The sequence below is a fragment of the Nannobrachium achirus genome (assembly GCF_963921795.1).
Source record: "Nannobrachium achirus genome assembly, chromosome: 5".
NCBI lineage: Eukaryota > Metazoa > Chordata > Actinopteri > Myctophiformes > Myctophidae > Nannobrachium > Nannobrachium achirus.
In genome coordinates, this window is record NC_137814.1 from 6,184,275 (window position 1) to 6,209,582 (window position 25,308).

General features: G+C 43.6%; 1 protein-coding gene across 1 annotated transcript in view; it reads left to right on the forward strand.

The window, feature by feature from the left end:
* The window catches only part of LOC308286200 (ceramide synthase 2-like), a gene marked incomplete at both ends in the record, with an annotated part of 30,816 nt that extends 5,952 nt beyond the window's left edge, over positions 1-24,864 (forward strand). The window contains 9 exons of the mRNA XM_080727159.1: positions 4,098-4,215; positions 10,045-10,163; positions 13,374-13,431; positions 16,075-16,125; positions 17,654-17,746; positions 19,923-20,051; positions 22,189-22,298; positions 23,333-23,489; positions 24,634-24,864. Of these exons, the coding sequence (XP_080583285.1) occupies positions 4,098-4,215; positions 10,045-10,163; positions 13,374-13,431; positions 16,075-16,125; positions 17,654-17,746; positions 19,923-20,051; positions 22,189-22,298; positions 23,333-23,489; positions 24,634-24,864 (1,066 nt within the window). The remainder of the gene's footprint in view (positions 1-4,097; positions 4,216-10,044; positions 10,164-13,373; positions 13,432-16,074; positions 16,126-17,653; positions 17,747-19,922; positions 20,052-22,188; positions 22,299-23,332; positions 23,490-24,633) is intronic.
* Between the last annotated feature and the right edge of the window lie 444 nt (positions 24,865-25,308).

Consider the following 25,308-nt stretch of genomic DNA (forward strand, 5'->3'; position numbering starts at 1 on the left):
GCCCCAGCTGCCTTAAAGTTAAAGCTCCAAACAGCCCAGAACAAACTAATTAGGGTCGTGCTTGGTCTTCCTCCTTGGGCTCACCTTACCGATCATCCACGAAAGCGTGGGGTGGCTCAAAGTAGATGACAGAGTACAGCATCTTGCAATGGGCCTGGTGTACAAGATACACTACACCTCCAAGATACCCATGTACCTGACAAACTACTTCTTAAAGGTCAAGGATGTTCACGATCACAACACCAGAGGCAGCTCCACTAATCATGTTCAACCTAGTTTTAACACTATATAAAAGGCTCAAATTCGTTCTCCTGCTACACCATCAACATGTGGAACGCCCTCCCACAAGCCTTAAAGGAGAGCAAATCCCTTGCCTCCTTCAAAATTGGAATGAAAAGTCACCTTCAGGCGGCTGCTACTCGAGACTTGTAAATAGACTAAGCTCCCATGTTTCCACCCCCCCCCTCCCCTTTTTTCTCCCAATTATTCTGCTTTTATAATTGATGTTAACCTATGCAAAGTACTCTGTTCTATCTATCCGTCTGTCTTTCAAAGTTATATGAGATACATAAAGTAAAGCTTACTAGGATCTCCTTTTAGTTGACCTTGTACCAGTGATTTGTGCTGTAACGAAACTGTTTTCTTTTGCAAACTTCTAATAAATTCTTCAATCAATCAATCAAAAACAGGCAGCTTGAAAGCAGGGCAATGCCGGCCAAACCAGGACGTCTGTTCACCTGCTAGAAGGCAAATAGAGCCACGTCCACACTGTGTGTGCCGAGTCAACAATGCATAGAATCCATGCTCTCACCTAGAGGAGATGGTGCTGGGCAACACAGTACTGCTCATGTGTTGTATTATAGAATCCATGCTCTCACCTAGAGGAGATGGTGCTGGGCAACACAGTACTGCTCATGTGTTGTATTATAGAATCCATGCTCTCACCTAGAGGCTCTGGAGCTGGGCAACACAGTACTGCTCATGTGTTGTATTATAGAATCCATGCTCTCACCTAGAGGAGATGGTGCTGGGCAACACAGTACTGCTCATGTGTTGTATTATAGAATCCATGCTCTCACATAGAGGAGATGGTGCTGGGCAACACAGTACTGCTCATGTGTTGTATTATAGAATCCATGCTCTCACATAGAGGAGATGGTGTGGGCAACACAGTACTGCTCATGTGTTGTATTATAGAATCCATGCTCTCACCTAGAGGAGATGGAGCTGGGCAACACAGTACTGCTCATGTGTTGTATTATAGAATCCATGCTCTCACATAGAGGAGATGGTGCTGGGCAACACAGTACTGCTCATGTGTTGTATTATAGAATCCATGCTCTCACCTAGAGGAGATGGTGCTGGACAACACAGTACTGCTCATGTGTTGTATTATAGAATCCATGCTCTCACCTAGAGGCTCTGGAGCTGGGCAACACAGTACTGCTCATGTGTTGTATTATAGAATCCATGCTCTCACCTAGAGGAGATGGTGCTGGACAACACAGTACTGCTCATGTGTTGTATTATAGAATCCATGCTCTCACCTAGAGGAGATGGTGCTGGGCAACACAGTACTGCTCATGTGTTGTATTATAGAATCCATGCTCTCACCTAGAGGAGATGGTGCTGGGCAACACAGTACTGCTCATGTGTTGTATTATAGAATCCATGCTCTCACCTAGAGGAGATGGTGCTGGGCAACACAGTACTGCTCATGTGTTGTATTATAGAATCCATGCTCTCACCTAGAGGCTCTGGAGCTGGGCAACACAGTACTGCTCATGTGTTGTATTATAGAATCCATGCTCTCACCTAGAGGAGATGGTGCTGGACAACACAGTACTGCTCATGTGTTGTATTATAGAATCCATGCTCTCACATAGAGGAGATGGTGCTGGACAACACAGTACTGCTCATGTGTTGTATTATAGAATCCATGCTCTCACCTAGAGGAGATGGTGCTGGGCAACACAGTACTGCTCATGTGTTGTATTATAGAATCCATGCTCTCACATAGAGGAGATGGTGCTGGGCAACACAGTACTGCTCATGTGTTGTATTATAGAATCCATGCTCTCACCTAGAGGAGATGGTGCTGGGCAACACAGTACTGCTCATGTGTTGTATTATAGAATCCATGCTCTCACCTAGAGGAGATGGTGCTGGGCAACACAGTACTGCTCATGTGTTGTATTATAGAATCCATGCTCTCACCTAGAGGAGATGGTGCTGGACAACACAGTACTGCTCATGTGTTGTATTATAGAATCCATGCTCTCACATAGAGGAGATGGTGCTGGGCAACACAGTACTGCTCATGTGTTGTATTATAGAATCCATGCTCTCACCTAGAGGAGATGGTGCTGGGCAACACAGTACTGCTCATGTGTTGTATTATAGAATCCATGCTCTCACCTAGAGGAGATGGTGCTGGGCAACACAGTACTGCTCATGTGTTGTATTATAGAATCCATGCTCTCACATAGAGGAGATGGTGCTGGACAACACAGTACTGCTTCATGTGTTGTATTATAGAATCCATGCTCTCACCTAGAGGAGATGGTGCTGGGCAACACAGTACTGCTCATGTGTTGTATTATAGAATCCATGCTCTCACATAGAGGAGATGGTGCTGGACAACACAGTACTGCTTCATGTGTTGTATTATAGAATCCATGCTCTCACCTAGAGGAGATGGTGCTGGACAACACAGTACTGCTCATGTGTTGTATTATAGAATCCATGCTCTCACCTAGAGGAGATGGTGCTGGACAACACAGTACTGCTTCATGTGTTGTATTATAGAATCCATGCTCTCACCTAGAGGAGATGGTGCTGGGCAACACAGTACTGCTCATGTGTTGTATTATAGAATCCATGCTCTCACCTAGAGGAGATGGTGCTGGGCAACACAGTACTGCTCATGTGTTGTATTATAGAATCCATGCTCTCACCTAGAGGCTCTGGAGCTGGGCAACACAGTACTGCTCATGTGTTGTATTATAGAATCCATGCTCTCACCTAGAGGAGATGGTGCTGGGCAACACAGTACTGCTCATGTGTTGTATTATAGAATCCATGCTCTCACCTAGAGGAGATGGTGTGGGCAACACAGTACTGCTCATGTGTTGTATTATAGAATCCATGCTCTCACCTGGAGGAGATGGTGTGGGCAACACAGTACTGCTCATGTGTTGTATTATAGAATCCATGCTCTCACCTGGAGGAGATGGTGCTGGGCAACACAGTACTGCTCATGTGTTGCATTTAACGGACGCTTTCTCCACGACAACAGAAAACAGAGAAGACACTAGTGGGGAGCCCTGGGGGACTCCTCTCAACCATATGGGGTTTACGTGGCTAATGTAGTCTGCTGCACCAACTCTGTTGTTATGAATCACGGCTGAAAAAAGACGTTCTGTTTTCAAGATTTGTATCATACACAGTAGGTCTGCTATTCTAAGGGTTCATGTTTTAGATTTAAATTAGAGAAAAGAAAAGATGAGATGTTAACATGTTTTCATTTACTGCTTTCTATCATTTTAGCCATTTGAGTGATTTCTGAAGTGTCTAAATATGTATTTTTAGACACAATAAGCCGGCGATTTCTTTATAACACTACTAGCCCCCATAAGTCAATTTTGCCTATGAAAAATTGCGGTGGATCTTGGAAATGGGCTTATTGTGTCTAAAAATACATGTTTAACCACTGAAATCAAAATAAAACTATAGAAAGCAGTAAATGAAAATCTTTTAACACCCATCTTTTCTTTTCTCTAATCACAATCTAAAATATGAACCCTCGTCGTCCTTTAATTCTGATCTCATGTTAAGACATTTTCCTGCGGACCCCCTGGAACCCCTCCCTCCACCAAGGGTCCCGGGACCCCCTACTCTGACTACCACCCGATTTATAGAAAGAACATCTCCTGGGAACAATGGAATGCAAATGAATGTCTCCCCCACCCCTACAGTGGATTAACATGTGTGTGTGTGTGTGTGTGTGTGTGTGTGTGTGTGTGTGTGTGTGTGTGTGTGTGTGTGTGTGTGTGTGTGTGTGTGTGTGTGTGTGTGTGTGTGTGTGTTGCCCCCAGGTACGCGGCCCCGCCCATGGCCAGGTGTGTGGGGGTGAGGAACAGGGTGCAGGTGAAGGCGGGCCCCTCCCCCAGGCTGGAGGCCTTCTACAGCCGACAGAGCAGGCAGCCCACACAGGTTAGTAGAGTCTCACAACGCACCACATTATATACTCTAACAGAGCAGGCAGCCTACACAGGTTAGTAGAGTCTCACAACGCACCACATTATATACTCTAACAGAGCAGGCAGCCTACACAGGTTAGTAGAGTCTCACAACGCACCACATTATATACTCTATAGGACAGAGCAGGCAGCCTACACAGGTTAGTAGAGTCTCACAACGCACCACATTATATACTCTATAGGACAGAGCAGGCAGCCAACACAGGTTAGTAGAGTCTCACAACGCACCACATTATAATACTCTATAGGACAGAGCAGGCAGCCTACACAGGTTAGTAGAGTCTCACAACGCACCACATTATATACTCTATAGGACAGAGCAGGCAGCCTACACAGGTTAGTAGAGTCTCACAACGCACCACATTATAATACTCTATAGCAGGGGTTTTCAAAGTGGGTGACGGGGCACCCTGGGGTGCCGCGACGGCAGTCCAGGGGTGCCGCAAGATAATTTGATAATATTTGGAATATCCAAAATGTCTACTATCTCAACGTTTTCCTCGCAACATAATCACTAAAATATCGTCACTGTCGGGCAGAAACCTTGTATCTCCAAGTTTCAAATGTGTAGGTGGGGGCGGCATAGCTTAGGGGTAGAGAAACTGGTATTAGAGCACGAAGGGTATAAATCCCGTAGGGTTCCCAGTTCGAATCCGGGCTCCCCCTGAGTTAATGTCGAAGGGTCCTTGGGCAAGACTCTGAACCCCTAATTGCCTCCGGTGAGTAGGTTGGTGCCTTGCATGGTTTCCTCCGCCACCGGTGTATGAATGTGTGTGTGAATGGGTGAATGTAATGCACAATCTATGTAAAGCGCTTTGGATTAAAAGCGCTATATAAATGCACCATTTACCATTTACCATTTACCATTTAGGTCTTTTGGTAAAGCAAAGCCCTGCTTCATCATACAAGACCGTCGCACAAAACTAATGTGCTTGTAGATCTGCTGTTTTCACTAGTTTAGTACATTTTATAGATGATAAATACAAAAGGAACGGTTTTGGACATGGTTTCCACCCGAGAACGACGATATTCTATAAATATAAGGTGCTGGGAGTGAAAATTATATGTAGGGGTGCCTCGGATTAAAAAACTATTTATGGGGTGCCCTGAGACAAAAAAGTTTGGGAACCCCTGGTCTATGGGCCAGGGGGCTTCAATGTTTTCAGGCCTCCCTGCAAGCCTAATGACATCATGATGATGACGTTATGATAACGTCCTCCGGTGACGTTCAGAACTAGGCCAGATCACAGCCCATATGGGGATGATCTTGACGTCATTACCAGGACGTCATATGGACTATAGGATTATTGTTATTGTTTGTAATGTTAGTTGAAATATGAGCATGTAAGGTTATATTCTGGGACATATCTGACTAGTTATGATATTTATCTGGCCTCGATCGGACCCTCTCTGATTAATCCAGGACGTCCGTTTTCGTGGGCAGGATTTTTGTTGGTTGAAATCAGGTGATATTCTAGGCCAGATCTGACTAGTCATGGTTTGACTTGATCAGGCCCCAATCAAGACGTCACTGATTGGTCCAGGTCCTGACCGTGCTTGCTGGGCAAGGACCGGCCCTTAGTTGAGAGAGAGATGAAGCAGGGACCCCCACAACCTGTTCATAGATTCCATATAGTTTCATTGTTTGACAGCACAATCATCAGTGTATTTTGAATTCATGTCAATTTGTGTTTTCAGATATTTAATCACTTGAACCGTCAATACTTATAAAACTTGACCTTTCACTCTGTTCTTAGTCCGCAACTAGTGTGGCACCGTTGCCATGTCTGCTAATTATAAGCGACTCTGGGCTTGATTTCCGTAAAGTTGCTAATAGTTGGTGGTTGCATTTTTTTTTGTTGTGAGCGTGCAGATCGTCAATTTTCAAGTAGCTGATTCGTTTGCTTATTTCTCTCACAAAGTCTGGCAACACTGGTCTTTCATGCCACCACAATGGTTTAGTGAAAACGATGTATTTTACGGCAATACCAGCATTTTTGCTGCCAATGAGGGCATGTGAAAACTCCTGGCAAGTTGCTAATTATTATGCTAATTATTTAGCAGGAGACATTCCGGAACTGTAATGAAAACATGCCTTTAATCATAATTTGCCATGGAAATGAACACGTGCTGCTCATGAACAGGTCTGACAGCACACAGCAAAGTGAACTTCCAAACAGGACGCAGCAGACCTCAGCGCCCCTCGGTTGCTATGCTGTTGCTAGGCAGAAGAGGAAACGCGTAGCAAACTGCCGTACACAACGATAGCAGGATGTGGTTTGACACCTCAACCTGGGATTGAGCACACAGCAGAACTAACACGTTATCTCTGAGACAAAAAAAATAATAAAAAGAAAATACTGAATTGATCGGTTTCTTGGTTTCAGGTGACAGAAGAAGTGACACGAAGAAGTGACACAATTTCAGACCTTTTTAATTGTCGAAAAACATAGAAGTAGAAAGAAAAGAAAAATACTATTTGTGCATCAAAAGAAATCAACAAACTATACAATAAAAAACTGGTCAAACATTGGCCAAATTTTTAAATAATATAAGAAAGAGCGCAAAAACGTTGAAAATAGCAGATCTACAAGCTCATAGCGCCTAGTGTTTTCAGCTTGTAGATTGACTATTTTCACAATATTTATCTGTGGAACCAAGTCAAACTAAATGTAATGCCTCAACTCCTGAATATGCAGGAGTGTGTGTGTGTATGTGTGTGTGTGTGTGTGTGGGGGGGGGGGGGGGGTACCCCGGTTCAAATAGGATTATTTTGGGGGGGTCACGGCCTGAAAAGGTAGAGAACCACAGGTTTAATGGAGGCAGGCTTTCGGAGGTATAGCTCAAGTTTCAAATGTATGGAAAGACAATAGAAAGAGTAAACAGAGCGACAGATCTACAAGCTCGCAGCGCGGCACTCGGTGCCGCGCTGTGAGCTTGTATATCTGCTATTTTTCACTGGTTAAAGCATTCAATAATTCTAGGCCTAAATTTAACAAAGAGCTTGTTGACTAAATAACCACTACATTGATTCTATTAGAACACAGCTTATTCTTTTTACCATTTCCTGAAAAGTAATGAGACACAGCTGACAGTGAGGATGTGTGAAAACCCCCTCTAATCCTCCTGTTGTTTCTAGAGAGAGAGATCGCTATCACCATGCAGGCCATGTGACTGTGATGGCAACACATCCTTGTTCCTGAAAACCTAGAGCCTGGGGGAACGCACACACACACACACACACACACGCACGCACGCACGCACGCACGCACCCACACACACACACACACACACACACACACACACACACACACACCTGGGGGAAAGCACACAAGCACGCATGCACACACACACCTGGGGGATTGCACGCATGAACGTACACACTTTGTTTCCCTTTGTATGCACGCACACATGAATGCACACACGCAATGTGCACACATGCACGCACGCACGCACGCACGCACGCACGCACACACACACACACACACACACACACACACACACACACACACACACACACACACACACACACACCTGGGGGAAAGCACACAAGCACGCATGCACACACACACCTGGGGGATTGCACGCATGAACGTACACACTTTGTTTCCCTTTGTATGCACGCACACATGAATGCACACACGCAATGTGCACACATGCACGCACGCACGCACGCACGCACGCACGCACGCACGCACGCACACACACACACACACACACACACACACACACACACACACACACACACACACACACACACACACACACACAATGTAGCCTGCATATGTTGGGCTCTATGCAAATATTTATAATTTGCTATTCACAATTTAGGCATTTAGCAGACGCTATTAATCCAGAGCAATTTACAATAAGAACAGCACACAGTAATGCATCAAATGTATAGAAATGGTAATACAAAAATATGAAAAACCTGGTTAGACCAAGAACCTATTCAATAGAAATCTATAAAACAAACAAAAAAAACACACAAAAAAGCAATCAAAAGCCACAATAATCTGTACATCAAAGCTATACACACCATCGATGTACAAGGGTGGAAAAATGTCAAAAAATACAGTTTAGGCATTTCGCCTAAACTATAGACGCTTTTACTCCAAAGCGATTTACAATAAGCAGATAATACATCACTACAATAAGCAAGATAATATGTCAGTACTTCAACAACAAATGCACAGGAATATCAATCTAGAAAAACAATAACATACCATGCTATTGCCACACACTTAACCTAATCAGTAAAACAACTTTTCTAAAAAACAAAAGAATGCTAACTAGCTTAATGTTAAAGTTGGTGTAAGGGAGATTAAATAACAGTAAAGGTCTCTCCTGCTCTTTAGCACACAGAACACACGTCTTCAGGTGGTCACAGGCCTGCCACGGCCCGTGGAGCCCAGGGGCTCAACGGCTCAGGAGACCCCACCTAGACTGCCTTTTGTGTGAACTGTCGCTGTTGTTTACATTTACCTTTCTACTCTAAGGCTTCAGTCATTCACGTCAACATGCAGAGACCCAAGAGACCTACAACTAAAGGGATGGCCTAAAGCAGGGGTCTTCAACAGGGGGGGGGGGGGTCCCCAGAGATACTGTGGAGGTTGTGTCATAGGGATTTTATTTTTTGTATTTTTACATTAACCGCTTGCAGCCTCACATCCCTATTCTGGGAGGGAGCATTAGCCATAAATAGCCGTAGATCTACAAGTGTCTCTCCCTGTCTCTCCAGCTCTTTAGTGAACAGAGCATATATCTTCAGGTCGCTTGTAGAGCGTCTATTCTTGGTGAATAGTTTTGGCGCGTGGGGGGAAAACAAGTAGCCTAATCAAGAACAGGGCCAAAGGTCAAAGTTGACAAAGTATTGAGGGTTTAATTAAATATGTCGCTAATTGATGATAAAGTTGCGGGGGGAGTGGCCAACTAAACTGATTCCAGCCGGCTGTGTTCTTCTTCGTGTGCTGTATTTCGGGAGGCTCAACACCACATTCTCTCATGTATCCCTGCGGTTCCACGTGACCGTTGGCAGCCAATAGCATTCCTTATGATTCCTTGGGTACCATTAAAACAAAGATGGCGACACCCATACAAGGGACCAAAAAAGCGTCATTTTCGCAGCATAGAAAGCATTGGCTTCGCACCGTCCATGTTTTTTTACAGTCTATGGTCTGTCCACGCAGTGTGGGAAGAGTTTAACTATCTCCAGGGACGTGCTGGGCCCCTGATTCAGCCCGGGAAAAAGAGTTTGAGAGGCCCTCATTGCGCGCTATAGAGAGAGATCTTTCTCTATAGTGCATAGATAATCAAGGATTTGCCATTTCAGATCATGACAAGTGACAAGCCAGTGGGCCAATTACTGTACATGAGTTATATTTCGTCGTTGTCAGGTGGAAACCTTGTATGTCCAAAACCGTTTGTTTTGTATTTATAATTTTAAAAATGATTTAAACTAGTGAAAACAGCCGATCTGCTTGTAGATCTGCTGTTTTCACTACTTTTGTGCAACGGCCTTGTATGATGAAGCAGGGCTTTGCTTTGCGAAAAAATTTATACATTTGAAACTTAGAGATACAAGGTTTCTGCCCGACAGTGACAATTTACTTTGTTGGCCACCCAGCCCCCAAAATGGAACGAAGGCCGACATTTTATTTTTATTTTTTTCCTAATGGCCGGCCTGGACCGGCCGGGAATGAACCGGCCGTTCGGGAGTTGTCCCGCTTTTCCCTATGGCCAGCACGTCGCTGACTAACTATGTCTCCTCCCACTCCCACAGAGTCAGATAGTGAGTCTGTCCACACAGTGTGGGAGGAGCCAGAGGCAGGTGCAGGCCTGGTTCCGGCTGCGCAGGGATCAGGACAGGCCCTGTCACACCAAGAAGTTTGGAGAGGCGGGGTGAGTATATTACTGTGCATCCTTTTTTTTTTTTTTTTTTTTTTTTTTGATACTTTTTATTGCAGTAGTTTCACATTTTTACATTTCTTCACCTTTTATCTATATTTGCAATTGTTTTCATTTTCTTTTCTTTTTTTTTTAAAGTAACATATACATACACCAAGTGGTAAGCAGAAAAACAATACACATTTTTCCAAATAAAAATACATTTTGTTATTAAAAAAAAAAAAACCCTTAATCTAATCATTTCCATAATTCAGAACAATGTGATAGTACTAATATTGATAATGCTGCTAATAATAACTGTGCATCCTCTCTGCTGTCTGGGGACATTCTGCACAGCCAGCACTTTGTACTTTGGGTACTCCAAAGGCCTACTGTATATATTTTGATGCAGAGACTTTTGCACCGGCCTTTACTAGAGTCAATTTTGAACACCGGCCTTTTACCTGTAAGGGCACGGTCGCACCTCACTTCTATTCTACATATGAGGGTGGATTCTGACAATAGTCGGAGGCCTAATGGTCATTTTGTGCAAATCAGTCTAAAAGCGCCACATTTTGCACAGATGTAGCCCAGGGTATGCTCTAATGGGTTAGCTATGGCGCCCGAGTCGGCGACCTTCGGGGTCGCCACAGCGGACAAATCAAGTTGGGCTCCCATCGACTTTCTATACAGGAGGAAAATACCCAGAAAAAGAAAATCTGCTTTAAGTAGGATGTGAGGGGTCTAACTAGGGGTTCGTCATGATTCTGAATCCATTTTTTGTCTGGGTATTTTCCTCTTGTATAGAAAGTCGATGGGAGCCCAACTTGATTTGGCCGCTGTGGTGACCCCGAAGGTCGCCGACTCGGGCGCCCTAGCTGGGCTACATCTGTGCAACAAAACTTTTAGACTGATTTGCATTCCCATTGAAATGCATTGGCAGAATCCCCCCTCAAAGGTAGAATAAAAGTGAGGTGTGACCATAAAAACTATTTTGAAAATACCTACAAGCTCACAATGCATCGCATCGTGAGCTTGCAGATCTGCTATTTTCAAATGGCCGAAATCTGCTACTTTTGATGCTTAGAACAGTGGTCCTCTACCTTTTCAGGCCGCGACCCCCAAAAGAATCATATTTTAACTGGGGACCCCCCCCCCCCCCCCCCCCCCACCCTGACGAGCACTAAGAGTTAAGGCATTACATTTTGTATAACACGGTTCTATTGTAAAAATAGCAGTAGTAATAGTAATAGTAGATCTGCTATTTTCACAATTTATGCCTCTAATATTTGACAATTTGGCCAATGTTTAATTTGTCTTAGAGGTATTAAAGTATTAAAGTCCTTTTGTAACTTTAGAAATGTGCAGATACCCGCTATACACTTTGTTGGTTTGTTTACTGTTGAGTGAGAAAACAATGTTTCACATTAAGCTAATCATCTGGGGACCCCCCAAAATAATCTGGGGACCCCCCTGGGGGTCCCGCCCCACAGGTTGAGAACCACTGCTTTAGAAGAGTAATAGTTGTGTACGTAAGGCTTCCACCTGACAGACGGTGTCATTAAAACAACATTTCCTGGTTGAAATCTGTTCATTTCCTCAACGCACCAAGATCCTTCTCTGCCAACTGTAAAACAATTAAATAAGCAATGGGGAAAACCTTTTGTCAGGAGGCTCTATCAGATCTTACCACCACTAAGAAATGCACTTCCTGTTAGGCATTTTCATTTATTTTTCCTGCATAGAAAAATGATTTCAGGGTATTACGTTCCCATGACTATTAACGTGCAGTGGTGAAAGTACCCAGGCTACTGTACTTAAGTACAGTTTTGAGACACGTTTACTTATTTCAAATACTGATACTTCTACTCCACTACACCTCAGAGGGAAATATACAAAACATACATTAACCACTTATGCCAGTGGTTCTCAGAAGTGGGGACCCCAAAATTATTTTGTGGGGTCCCCAGATGATAAGCTTAATGCAGGGGTCTTAAATGTTTTCAGGCCAAGGACCCCTTAGCTGAGAGGGAGATGAAGCAGGGACCCCCCACAACCTGTTCATAGATTCCATATAGTTTCATCGTTTGACAGCAAAATCATCAGTGTATTTTGGATTCATGTCAATTTGTGTTTTCAGATATTTAACCACTTGAACCGTCAATACTTATAAAACTTGATCTTTCACTCTGTACTTAGTCTGCTCTTTTTCCCCTCTTTACCAAAAATAGCTGATCTACAAGCTCACAAGGCCTCGCAGTGCGAGGCGTTGTGAGCTTGTAGATCTGCTATTTTTGTCTAAAGTTCTCTGAATTATGGGTGCTAGGGTTCAAGTGGTTCATATAAAAAAGGAGAAAAATAGTTTATATCACACAAAGATTTGGAGGACCCCCTGTGGTAACTCTGAGGACCCCCTAGGGGTCCCGGACCGGCAGACCCCCTGTTGAAGATCCCTGGCTTAATGTAATTTATTTTTCTCACTCAACGGTAAACAAACCAACATATACTAAAGGTGTATACAAGGCATCTGCACATTTATAAAGTGGCAATTTAAGGACTTTCAAGACCAAATGCCAACTTTTTAATGCCAAACTGGTCAAACTGTTAAATATTAAGTAAGCAAGAGGCAAACATTGTGAAAATAGCCTCACAGTGCGAGGCGTTGTGAGCATGTAGACCTGCTACAGTATTTTCACAATATATTTATCTGTGGAACCGAGTCACATTAAATGTAATGCCTACAATTCCAAGTGCTTGTCAGGGTATTTTATAGGTACTTACATTACATCTGTACAGTACGTTGTTATAGCTGGGAAGGCCACTTTGTCATTGCAGTAAGGCTATACAGTACATCATTCATTCATTCATTCATTCATTCAGAAAAAAATAGGTCAGGATTTTAAGGCCTCAGGTCAGCCAATCTACAGGCTCACACTGCATGCACTTTGCAACATGTTTTGAGCTTGTAGATCAGCTATTTATAAAACTAAACGTCTGACAAATGTTGAAACTTTGATTGCTTTTACTTTGGCACAGTAAGTATACTTTGATACCAATAGTTTTGTACATTTACTCAATTAAAATCAAATGTTGTAATGCAAGTCTTATAGAGATATTGCTGGTATCAACACAGACAACAACATCCGAGCACGTCTTCCAAGTTCCGCCTCTGAAAATGACTGTTAAAATGGTAATGACTATAAAATATGCTTCATCCCCATGCAGCTGGAGATTTATCTTCTACATCACCGCTTTTGCGGCTGGGCTGGCGTGCTTGATAGATGTAAGTATTCCTTAAAAAAAATAATAAGTTCTTAATATTTAAACTTTTAATATTAGTTTTTTGTGAATGAATGCCCTGCTACTGTGCTTCATACAACAGTGTCACAAGGAAAAGTAGCAAAAATAGCCGATCTGCAAGCTGAACACGCGCCACGATGTATTCTGTTTGAAGCTTGTACATCGGCTTCGTTATTTCTTTTGAATCTTGAAAAGTATAACAGATTGGGACAAAATCCGGTTTTCACCTGACAGCAACCATATTATAGTATTTGGTACTTTGGTGTTACAGATGGGGTGATGGCTACCAAGATGTCAGCCAGGCACCTGCACACATAGACATCAAAGGGGGCTTGAGCCCCTGCCCTTTTACCCGTCTGTAAAAAGTGCCCTCTCCAGACCATGAATACAGTTTTTACTGTGGTGAAAGAAATGCAAATTGCCATCTTTCCATGCCATACCTAAAGGCAGCATTCAAGAGAATTGCCTTGTCCAAACTCTCCTGAACTTGAATGCAGCATCTTATGTTGAAAGAATAACCCTCTGTGTGTAGAAATCCATGCCGTTACGCCACATCTCCAGTATTGACTTGATTATATGCTTAGTTCAGTGAGGTATCACACACTGAAGCCGACCTCCAAGCTCACAACGCGTCGCTCTGCGATGCGTTGTGAGCTTGGAGGTCTGCTATTTTCAATATTTCCACCAAAAGGCCTTTTTAGAGATTTCAGCCCCTGCCTCTCTAACATTCTCTGCACTTCCCTGATGTCAGCCATAATAGGGTTGTAGTTCCCAATAGTTTGTTTTCAGGAATCGCGCTACTGCTTGCCATGCCTCCAGGTGTCATCAGGTTGGTTAAACAGGCAGCCACAAGGAAACATGACAAACCAGTCCATACCAACATGTCATGACAGCTCTGTCTCTCCATCAGTGTTTGTTGGGAGTCCAGGAGGCGAGGAGCTAAATGGGCAGAGGTTTTGGACAAGGTTGACTCTCCCCTCGCGGATTGGGAGCTTTTGGCTACTCCCCCTTCATGGCAGAGAACATTGAGTGTAGCAACATTTTCATAAAACACCAAAGAAGTGTTTATTTTTTTGCATTCACACGTCGCCCATTTCCACTGTGCTTTCTGCGGAGACGCGCATTTAACAGAATGACAGACAAATAAAACGCAGTAGGCCTACTAAAAGGGGGAAAATACAGAAGAAGTGTTTATTTTTGTATTTACAACATCGCCCGCTACCACTGTGCTTTCTGCGGAGATGCACATTTAACATAGAATGACAGACAAATAAAATGCAGTACTAGTCTAGTATGCAGGAAAAAAGGGGGGAAATACCAAAGAGGTGTTTCAGCGGAGATGCGCTTGACACAAGAGGGCTCCCACTCTCCCTCTCCATTCTGCATCGCGAGCCTAGGGGGCGTCAACCTTGTCCAAAACCCCCGCTGATTTAGCTACTCGCGTCCAGGAGTCGTCGCCATGTTGGCTTTGTGGTTGACATTTTTGTCAAAATGTAATTTTTGCCACTGATATACAAAATGAGCCGACAATGACCATTAAAGGCAGGCACGTGCACACATAGACATCAAATGGGGCTTGAGCCCCTGCCCTTTTACCCGTCTGTAAAAAGTGCCCTCTCCAGACCATGAATGCTGTTTTTACTATGGTGAAAGAAATGCAAAATGCCCCTCTTTCCATGCCATACCTGAAGGCAGCATTCAAGAGAGTCACCTTGTCCAAACTCTCCTGAACTTGAATGCAGCATCTTATGTTGAAAGAATTGCCCTCTCTGTGTAGAGATCCATGCCGTTACGCCACATCTCCAGTATTCACTTGATTATGCTTAGTTCAGTGTGGTATCAAGTACCATAAATAGCTGACCTCCAAGCTCACAACACATTGCAGTGTGACGCGTTGTGAGCGTGGAGGTCTGCTATTTTCAATATTTCCACCAAAAGGCCCTTTTAGAAACCCTGAGGTTTCTAACTCTGTAACCCTGAGGGAGTACAAATGGAACCAAATGGACCCTATGGGTCCAAGGACCCATGCAAATAAAACATCTGAGAACCATTAGTACCAGTGGACTCGTAATGTGCCATAGTGTCGTAGTAAATCAGCATATTCTGAAGGCCGGGAGATTTTACATTCAGTATAAGAACACTACCAGTAAGACCCCCTAATCGGGAGATTAGCGACCGTGAGGTTGCATGTATACACAATAATGTTGTCTGCAAAAATGCAACCTCATGGTGGAGCTAGAAGAGGGCCATGTAATGTGAGAAATCAGGGCTGGAGGTTGTGGTTTGCCAGCCAAGGAGTGTGTGCGCAAAGTTTGGCATGGATAGGGGCAACGGTGCCGGAGATAAGAGTAGGGCCAAAAGTGTGACGTGACGTGACGGACAGACGGAGGGACCGTCTGACAGACAGCCAGTGGAGCTTTTCATAGTAACTGCGACAGTAACAATAATGGTTGCGGTGCGATACATTGTGAGCTTGTAGATCGGCTATTTCCAAATGATTATTGTATACATTTTTAACTCATGAAATGGGACATTTTGCATAATGAGTGCGTTCTACTTGTGTTACTTTAAATCACATTTAAGTGTATTTTCTAACAGAAAGCATGGTTTCTGCCCCTCTGTGTAGAAACCCTGGTTCTGGGACCCCAAGGAATGCTGGAGGAACTATCCTCTACAGGTCAGGACATGACCGTGATCACCTGCTTCCTCCTTCTCACATCACTTTACACACCGTTTACATGCTGTATCACACACACACACGCACGCACGCACGCACGCACGCACGCACGCACAGCAGTTATGACTGCTACTACAATTTTGAGGAACCAAAATCCAACAATTTCCCTGATTGTGCAATCATATACCAGATGTAACAATAACAGTCTTCACTCCGGGTGAAGTTGGGGATACCAGTTCTATCCAATCAGAAGAGAGAACTCACACAGTGGATAAAACAGTGCAATGGTGACGACACACAGAAAGCAGACAACAGTAATGTAACACTGTACAGTTGAAGCTGATAAATGAGGTTCTCTCTGATGAAACTGGCAGTGGCAACCCACCTATTTTCAGACGTCTTTTAAAATGGTTTTCTGAAACACTTGCTATTATATCGGTGGTTCTCAAAACTTCTCCATGTCAAGGACCCCCACAATTATAGGCCTATGTATTTGGCCGCGGACCCCCCACATCTAAAAATATAACAGACCAGGGACCCCCCCAGAACCAAGAGTTAAAAATGTTCGCTAAACAATACATACTGTATACTGTATATATTCAAAGATTTGCACAAATGTTAATGACAAAATATACAAGCTCATAGCGTGGCACTCAGTGCACTCAGCGCGATGAGCTTGTATATCTGCTATTTTTTAATCGCTAAAGTATAAAATAAAGAGGTTGAAACCTAAAGTTTTAAATAAACATTGAGAAAATAGTAAATTAGTAGATCGCTATTTTCACAATATTAATAATCTCTAGAACAGAGTCACGTTAAATGTAATACCTACAATTCCAAGTGCTTGTCAGGGTGGGGGTCCACAGTTCATATATGTTTATTTTGGGGGTCGAAGCCTAAAAAGGTCTCAGAACCCCTGCTCTATAGCAATGTCACCAGGGGTTCTCAACCTTTTCAGGCCTCGACCCCCAAAATAATCATATTTTAACTAGGGACCCCCCACACCCTGACGAGCACCGAGAGTTGAGGCATTACATTTTGTATAACACAGTTCTATTGTGAAAATAGCACGTCTGCATGCTCACAACGCCTCACATTGCGAGGCATTGTGAGCATGTAGATCTGCTATTTTCACAATTTCTGTCTCTACTATTTGACAATTTGGCCAATGTTTCATTCATCATTTTAGAGGTACTAAAACGTCCTTGAAGAGTCACTTCAGAAATGTGCAGATACCCTCTATACACTTAAACTTTATGTTGGTTTGTTTACTGTTGAGTGAGAAAACAATGTTGCACATTAAGTTAATCATCTGGGGACCCCCCAAAATAAGCGGTTCTCAACCAACAGGTTGAGAACCGCTGACTTACACTACCTTTCAAAATGTATGAAGTGTGTTTCTGTACTATTGTTGTATAGGTTTACATGGAGTTCCTTTCAGTGAAGTTTACTGGTTCTTCTCCCCACAGCCCATGGAGAGAGTCCATTACTGGTACTACATGTTGTTTAATGGTTCTTCTCCCCACAGCCCATGGAGAGAGTCCATTACTGGTACTACATGTTGGAGCTGGGTTTCTACACCTCTCTGCTGCTGCGCATCTACAAGGACATCAGGAGGAAGGTATGAAAGCAACACAATCTGTGTTAAACCACTGCTTCTTAACCGTATGCAAGGATAATTGACGGTCCTGTCAAATTTTGCCCGAACCCGGCCATACCCGACATTTAGGGCCGGGTAGAGCCTAAAATGTATGATAATTAGTCGGGCAGGCCCTCAGGCCAGACCAGTTAGGGTTAGGGATGGAGCTTATTACTTTTTATTGATAATGAGCACCTTATCGATCCTGCTTATTGAGCCGGGTTTTTATGGAGCCCACTATTGATCATTTTCTAATATTTTGTGGAAAGATGTGAGATGGCAAATTCTGAACATAACTGGTATATCTTTTATTGGCCAGTTGTTGTGACTGTGAGTTTGTGGCTGACCACCATCTATGTAGATGACAACTGACAAAAGTAACAAATATTATCATTAAACAATCATTCATTAGTGTGCAATAAGTGTTAAATGGCTTTATATTAGGAATAGTACTGTAATCATTTCTTGATCGTCTCTTGATTGTTTAAACATGACGTCATGGGCCGCTATGCTCAATAACAAGCTTGATAAGCCCAAAGCTTATTGATACCGGGTACTCAATACATTTGTTATTGGGTTATCGGGCTATCCTTGTTTCGAGCTCCATCCCTGGATTGTCAGGCCTGCTGAGAACTCTTATTGACGGCAAGGCAGTCATTGTTGAGAAATAAACTTCAGATGATCTATGACCATGATAAATGGACGCATTTACTGTATACCTTACAATGATTGTACATTACAGTCACCCATTCACTCACACATTCATACACCGATGGCAGAGGAAACCATGCACTGAGGCACCGACCTCCAGATTTCTTTAGGATGGCATTTATAATTATTCCCTCTCTCCCACACGCACCGACTGAAGTACTATGAGGTGTAGCAGGTCTATTGTTTAATTCCTTCTGCAGCTGCCATTATCACCTTGATAAAGACAACAGCCACACAGCTTTACCTCAGACTAGACTATTGACGAAAAATGTCTGTATAAAGTATAAAATATACTTTTGATCATCAGAATAAGACCTGGATTGTAGGTTTGATTGTGTAATGTTGACACGAGAGGGGGGAGGGAAGCATTACAGAACAGCATTTTATGACAGGATAAGATAGATAAATGTGGAACGCCTTACCGAAGGTCTTAAAGGAGTGTGGTTCCCTAGCATCCTTTAAAATCGCCCTGAAAAACCACTTACAGGCAGCAGCCATTCGCAACTGGCAATAACAAACCTAGCCCAGCCTCCCCTGACCCTTCTTTGTATTTACCTACTGTATATATTTTTTGCAATGTTCATTTTATTTTTATTAACTTTTTTTTTTACTATATTTACTGCATAGTACTGTGTTCTATCCATCTGTCATTCAATGTTATATGAGATAGTTCAATGGTTTCCTAATTAATTAATAATCGAAATAAGCTTAGTCTTTTCTAGGATCTCCTTTTAGTAGACCTTGTACCAGTGAACTGTACCGTCATGAAACTGTACTTTTTCCTATGCAAACTTCTAATAAAGTCTTCAATCAATCAATCAAATCTTTTTCTTCCTCCTCAGGACTTCAAGGAGCAGGTGATCCACCACATCCATATGTTAATGTTTTATCTTTGTTCTTCTCCTCCAGGACTTCAAGGAGCAGGTGATCCACCACATCCATATGTTCATGTTGTTCTTCTCCTCAGGACTTCAAGGAGCAGGTGATCCACCACATCCATATGTTCATGTTGTTCTTCCTCCTCAGGACTTCAAGGAGCAGGTGATCCACCACATCCATATGTTCATGTTGTTCTTCTCCTCAGGACTTCAAGGAGCAGGTGATCCACCACATCCATATGTTCATGTTGTTCTTCTCCTCAGGACTTCAAGGAGCAGGTGATCCACCACATCCATATGTTCATGTTGTTCTTCTCCTCAGGACTTCAAGGAGCAGGTGATCCACCACATCCATATGTTCATGTGTTGTTCTTCTCCTCAGGACTTCAAGGAGCAGGTGATCCACCACATCCATATGTTAATATGTTGTTCTTCTCCTCCAGGAGTTCAAGGAGCAGGTGATCCATCACATCCATATGTTCATGTCTTTGTTCTTCTCCTCAGGACTTCAAGGAGCAGGTGATCCACCACATCCATATGTTCATGTCTTTCTTTGTTCTCCTCTTCAGGACTTCAAGGAGCAGGTGATCCACCACATCGCCACCATCTTCCTGCTCAGCTTCTCCTACTGTGCCAACTACATCCGTGTAGGAACGCTGGTCATGCTGCTGCACGACTCCTCCGACATCGTGCTGGAGGTAGCACACGCACATGCACACGCACGCACATGAACACACTCATGTACACTCACGCACGCTTTCAGAAATCTTTTCATTTCAAGGACCCCCATGATATGATATCTCCAGCGGTGGAAAAAGTACAATTTGTTTTACGTTTACTTTAGTATAAGTATCAATACTGCAATGTAGAAATACTCTGTTACAAGTAAAAGTCCATCGTTCAAAATGTACTTGAGTAAAATAGGATCCAATGGATTTTGGAGGTTTAGTCAGAAGGGTGTTTTTTTTTTACTTGTCATTGGTTCAATATTTATAAAAACCCACATGCAGAAGTGAAGGGTGTCAATACTGAAAAAATAAATACAAAACATTACGTTTAAAAATAGAGTTTCTGCCCAACAGCCAGTGTTTCTCAAACTTTTACATTTCAAGGTCTCCCCTCAACTCTGACAGACAGTGTACACATGGAACCAAATGGACCCGTTAGGGTTCATTCGGTTCCATACTTGTATGGGTCCGTTTAGACCCCCATAAAGGAACCCACAACCCGAGTCCATGGAATCCACTTTGAGAACCAATTCAACCGTAACATCGTCGCTGTTCATCCTATTATTAAGACCTGGAACGAATCCGTGTCACCCTAGATTTTAACCACTTTAACCATTTTTTCATTTTTAACTATTAAAATGTGCAGATCTACAAGCTCCTTGGGCTAAAAACGGACCCCATAAAACTATGGTTTAGTGATGAGTCATAACTTTTCATAGTTTTGTGGTGGCCGTTTCTCGGAAAGGAATGTTTTTCGTGCAAAGCAAATGCTTGCATTGGATTCAGAATCCCGAAAAAATACCTAGTTTGACCCCTCACATGCTACTTAAAGCATATTTATATTTTTGTAATATTTTACTCTATTGTAAAGTCTATGAGAGCAACTTTGATTGGCTCCCACAAGTTTCCTAAGACAAATCTGCGATGTCCCTATAGCCAAAATGTTTCCATATGTCATGTTCTAACTGTGTGCCAAATGACATGCACGATTTTTGCCTGAAACACTCAGACCTGGCCTTTTGCTGGTGAGGAAACTCAAGTTGTTATAAAGCACACTCCTGCCATCTAGTGGCTCATATATGTAACTAAAGTGTGCTCCAAATCAAACAGCAGCAGTACAGTAGGCTATTTCAAGCTCTTTTTTGAGCGGTGGTCACACTGTCTCCATAGCGTGGCCGTGTGTGTATCCGTGTGTGTGTGTCTGTCTGTCTGTCTGTCTGTCTGTCTGTCTGTCTGTCTGTCTGTCTGTATATAGCCTGTGGTGTATGTAGCCTGCTATACCTTTTTTGACCACACATGTTAAGGGAGGGGCGCTGTTCAGGCCAGGCACACTCACACTCACATTCACATTCACACACACACATATACACACACACACACGCACGCACGCGCACACACACACACACGCAGCCTCCACCGCTCAGTTCACACAAGTGTGATTTTTTTAATCTAGAATTTGTATCCCACGATTTGTGTAACCCATTTTATTTATTCACCCGGTGTCAGTTATCTAATGTAATCCTGGGCGCTACACTCCCTCTGCCAACCTGGGGAGACGACAGACTGACCTCATGCTCCCTTCTATGCATGAGGAGTCCAAGCAGCTTCTTTTCACCTAACACCCGACTCTGCTACTGACAGCACCCCCTAGTATTTCAAGCTCTTGACAGCATTTGTCAGTTAAACCCCCCCCCCCCCCCCCCCCCCACCCCCCAAAAAAAAGAAGAAATATGCATACTCCACTTTTAGAGACAAATCTATTTTGCTTTGGTTTGGGGAGTCACAAAATCTCTGCAGCACCGAACAGCCAAATTAATGACGGTACAGAGCCGAACCAAAATAAATTAGTCTCTAAAAGTGGAGTGTGAATCGACCCAAAATCCTACAAGTTTTGTTGATGCAATTGGGTCTTATGATCAAAATAAGAATATTATAATGATGTGTAAAATATAATAGAACTAGAATTTAGAATAATCTAGGACACATTTGTCCGTGTACAGACATATAGATGACCCCTGCTTAGGACCGGTGTTGAAATGCCATGAAGATGTTTGAGGTCCATGTTGTCCTGTGTGTGAGTTGTGACATCTTCCTCGTGTTGTTCCAGTCGGCCAAGATGTTCAACTACGGTACAGGATGGAGGAGGACGTGTGACACCATGTTCATCATCTTCACCGCCGTCTTCATGCTCACCCGCCTGGTCATCTTCCCCACCGTGTAAGACTCTTTCTGTTCACCTCCATTTTGCTCTACTGGCACTACTGCTACGCAGGGGTGTGGCACCAAATTCTGGGCCCTGGGTACAAGGATTCACTGTGGGCCCCCCATGCATGTTCTTCATAGGGGGAGGGGGTTTAACCCATTTAGACTGGGAACGCATTATTACGCTGTTATTATTTTGTGCTTTAGCTATTGAAATATCGCAGATATTCAAGCTCACAGCGTGGCAACAAGCTTGTGGATCTGCTATTTCTGAATAATCGTGAAAATGTGTGCAAGTTCGTTGAATATTTCAATCCTTCTTTTTCTATGTCAGAGGTGCTCAAACTTTTTCATGTGAAGGACCCCCAAAATTATATGTATTTGGCCACGGACCCCCATCTCAAAATATTTAGTTCCAGGGACCCCCCCCACTAGAAGCTAAATTTGAGTTATATTACAAATGTTTGCTCAAAAAAGACATATTGAAAGATTTGCACACATTTTCACAACTTTTCAAAAACAGCAGATCTACAAGCTTGCAGCGCGGCACTCAGTGCCACGCTGTGAGCTTGTAGATCTGCTATTTTTCAATAGCTAAAGTATAAAATAATGAAGTCCCCTCCACCTTGGGCCCTGGTAACTCAGTTCCACTTTTCTCCCCTGATAAGAACCTCTGTTTCAACCTGTGTTTGTGTGATGTTTTATAGATTCATAAGAACCTCTGTGTTTGTGAGATGTTTTATAGATTCATAAGAACCTGTGTGTTTGTGAGATGTTTTATAGATTCATAAGAACCTCTGTGTTTGTGTGATGTTTTATAGATTCATAAGAACATCTGTGTTTGTGAGATGTTTTATAGATTCATAAGAACCTCTGTGTTTGTGTGATGTTTTATAGATTCATAAGAACCTCTGTGTTTGTGAGATGTTTTATAGATTCATAAGAACCTGTGTGTTTGTGAGATGTTTTATAGATTCATAAGAACCTCTGTGTTTGTGAGATGTTTTATAGATTCATAAGAACCTCTGTGTTTGTGTGATGTTTGACAGAATCCTGAAGACCACTCTGTTCTCCTCCATGGAGATCTTCCAGCCGTTCCCCGGCTACTACTTCTTCAACGTTCTGCTGATGGTTCTGCAGGGTCTGCACGTCTTCTGGGCCGGACTCATCCTACGCATGGCCTACAAGTTTATCTTCTTAGGAAAGGTAAGACGCAGGGCCTACAAGTTTATCTTCTTAGGCAAGGTGAGACGCAGGGCCTACACGTTTATCTTCTTAGGCAAGGTAAGACGCAGGGCCTACAAGTTTATCTTCTTAGACAAGGTGAGGGTCCGCGTCAAACGAACGCCAGTGACAACAGCGTGAATCAAAACACTGTTCCGGTTCCAAGGGCGGAGCGCTTGTTTTCGGTGGAGATGACAGAGGCGCGCCATCTCAGGCAACCATGAGCCACGTGAGACACCGGCGAGCGAGCGGCAGCGAGCGAGTCGCCGTGTTGAGCGCTGTGACGGTCGCATGAGTCGACCCAGCGCTGTTACAGATTATGTACCTTTATGGACAGAATTAGCCTGCTCCCAGACCATAGACCCCGCCCACTCTCAGAGTGGACTCTTTCTCTGGTCTGGAGCTGAGTACATGAATCGGCATTTATTTTCGGCTGCTCCAATGAGCGCGGGGGGTGCGGGTGGGTCTAACGAATATCCAATCCGCGCAGCAGTTGAAACGATTCAAACGAAGTTCACACACACAGGCAGGCTGAGGAAGGCGCGCACACACACGCGCGCGCTGATTTCACCAAGCTGTTAATGTTGATTACATATTTCTGGTCGCAGTTCTGTGTGGAAGCAGTCACTGGCACAGACAGAGACACACACACAATCACACACACACACACACACACACACACACACACACTCCACGACCGTGCGTTGCGTCCACCTTGCCTCTCGATCACCGTGTGTCGCGATTGCGTGCACGCTCGCAAAAAAGTCCCTCCCCTGTAAATCGCTCAGAATAGGGCAGTTTCAGACTACTGCGTGAGTCTGAGATAAGGCTAGGACAGAATAGTAAATCTTCGTTTTTTTATGTATTTGGCCACGAACCCCCATCTCAAAATATTTAGTTCTATGGACCCCCAAGAAGCAAAATGTTAGTTACAAATGTTCGCTTAAAAACTACATATAACTTTTCAAAAATACAAGCTTGCGTTGTATATCTGCTATTTTTCAATAGCTAAAGTATACAATAATTAAGGCCCCTCCACCTTGCATGGTCCCTAATAACTCAGTCCCACTTTTCCCCCACTGTGACACCCCCTGACGCCACTCCCTGTCTGCTCCTTCTCTTCCAGCTGGACAAGGACGAGCGCAGCGACGAAGAGAGTGAGGAGGAGGAGGAGGAGGAGGAGGAGGACGACAAGGACAGGGACAGAGACATGGACAAGAAGACAGACTACAGCTGGGACAGGAGGACGGGGGAGTCTCTGAACTGCAAGCTGTCCATGGTGTCCTCCAGCTGCGTGCTGCAGAACCTGGCCAACCACCGCTCCACCGCAGCCCAGCGCATGAGGAAAGCCCAGTAGAAAACCCAACAACCACAACCCAACAACCACCACTCCTCTACAGCCCAGCGCATGAGGAAAGCCCAGTAGAAAACCCAACAACCACAACCCAACAACCACCACTCCTCTACAGCCCAGCGCATGAGGAAAGCCCAGTAGAAAACACAAGGGGAGCCCACACGTTTGTTTGCTGGAATAGGCTCTGTACACGGTAGAACTTAGAGCAAGGACGCCAGCACTGACTTTAGATAGACTCCTTCTTGTTTATTCAATTATTTTCCCCCAGCAGCTAGTACATGTGGACGTTTCGGCCTCACAGGCCTTCCTCAGCGTGTAAACTCAATTCAATTCAATTCAAAGGAGCTTTATTGGCATGAGAAAACATACATTTTACATTGCCAAAGCAAGTGTCACAAACAAAATAAAAACAGTTGAAAATGGGGAACATATATACATTGGGAGGGG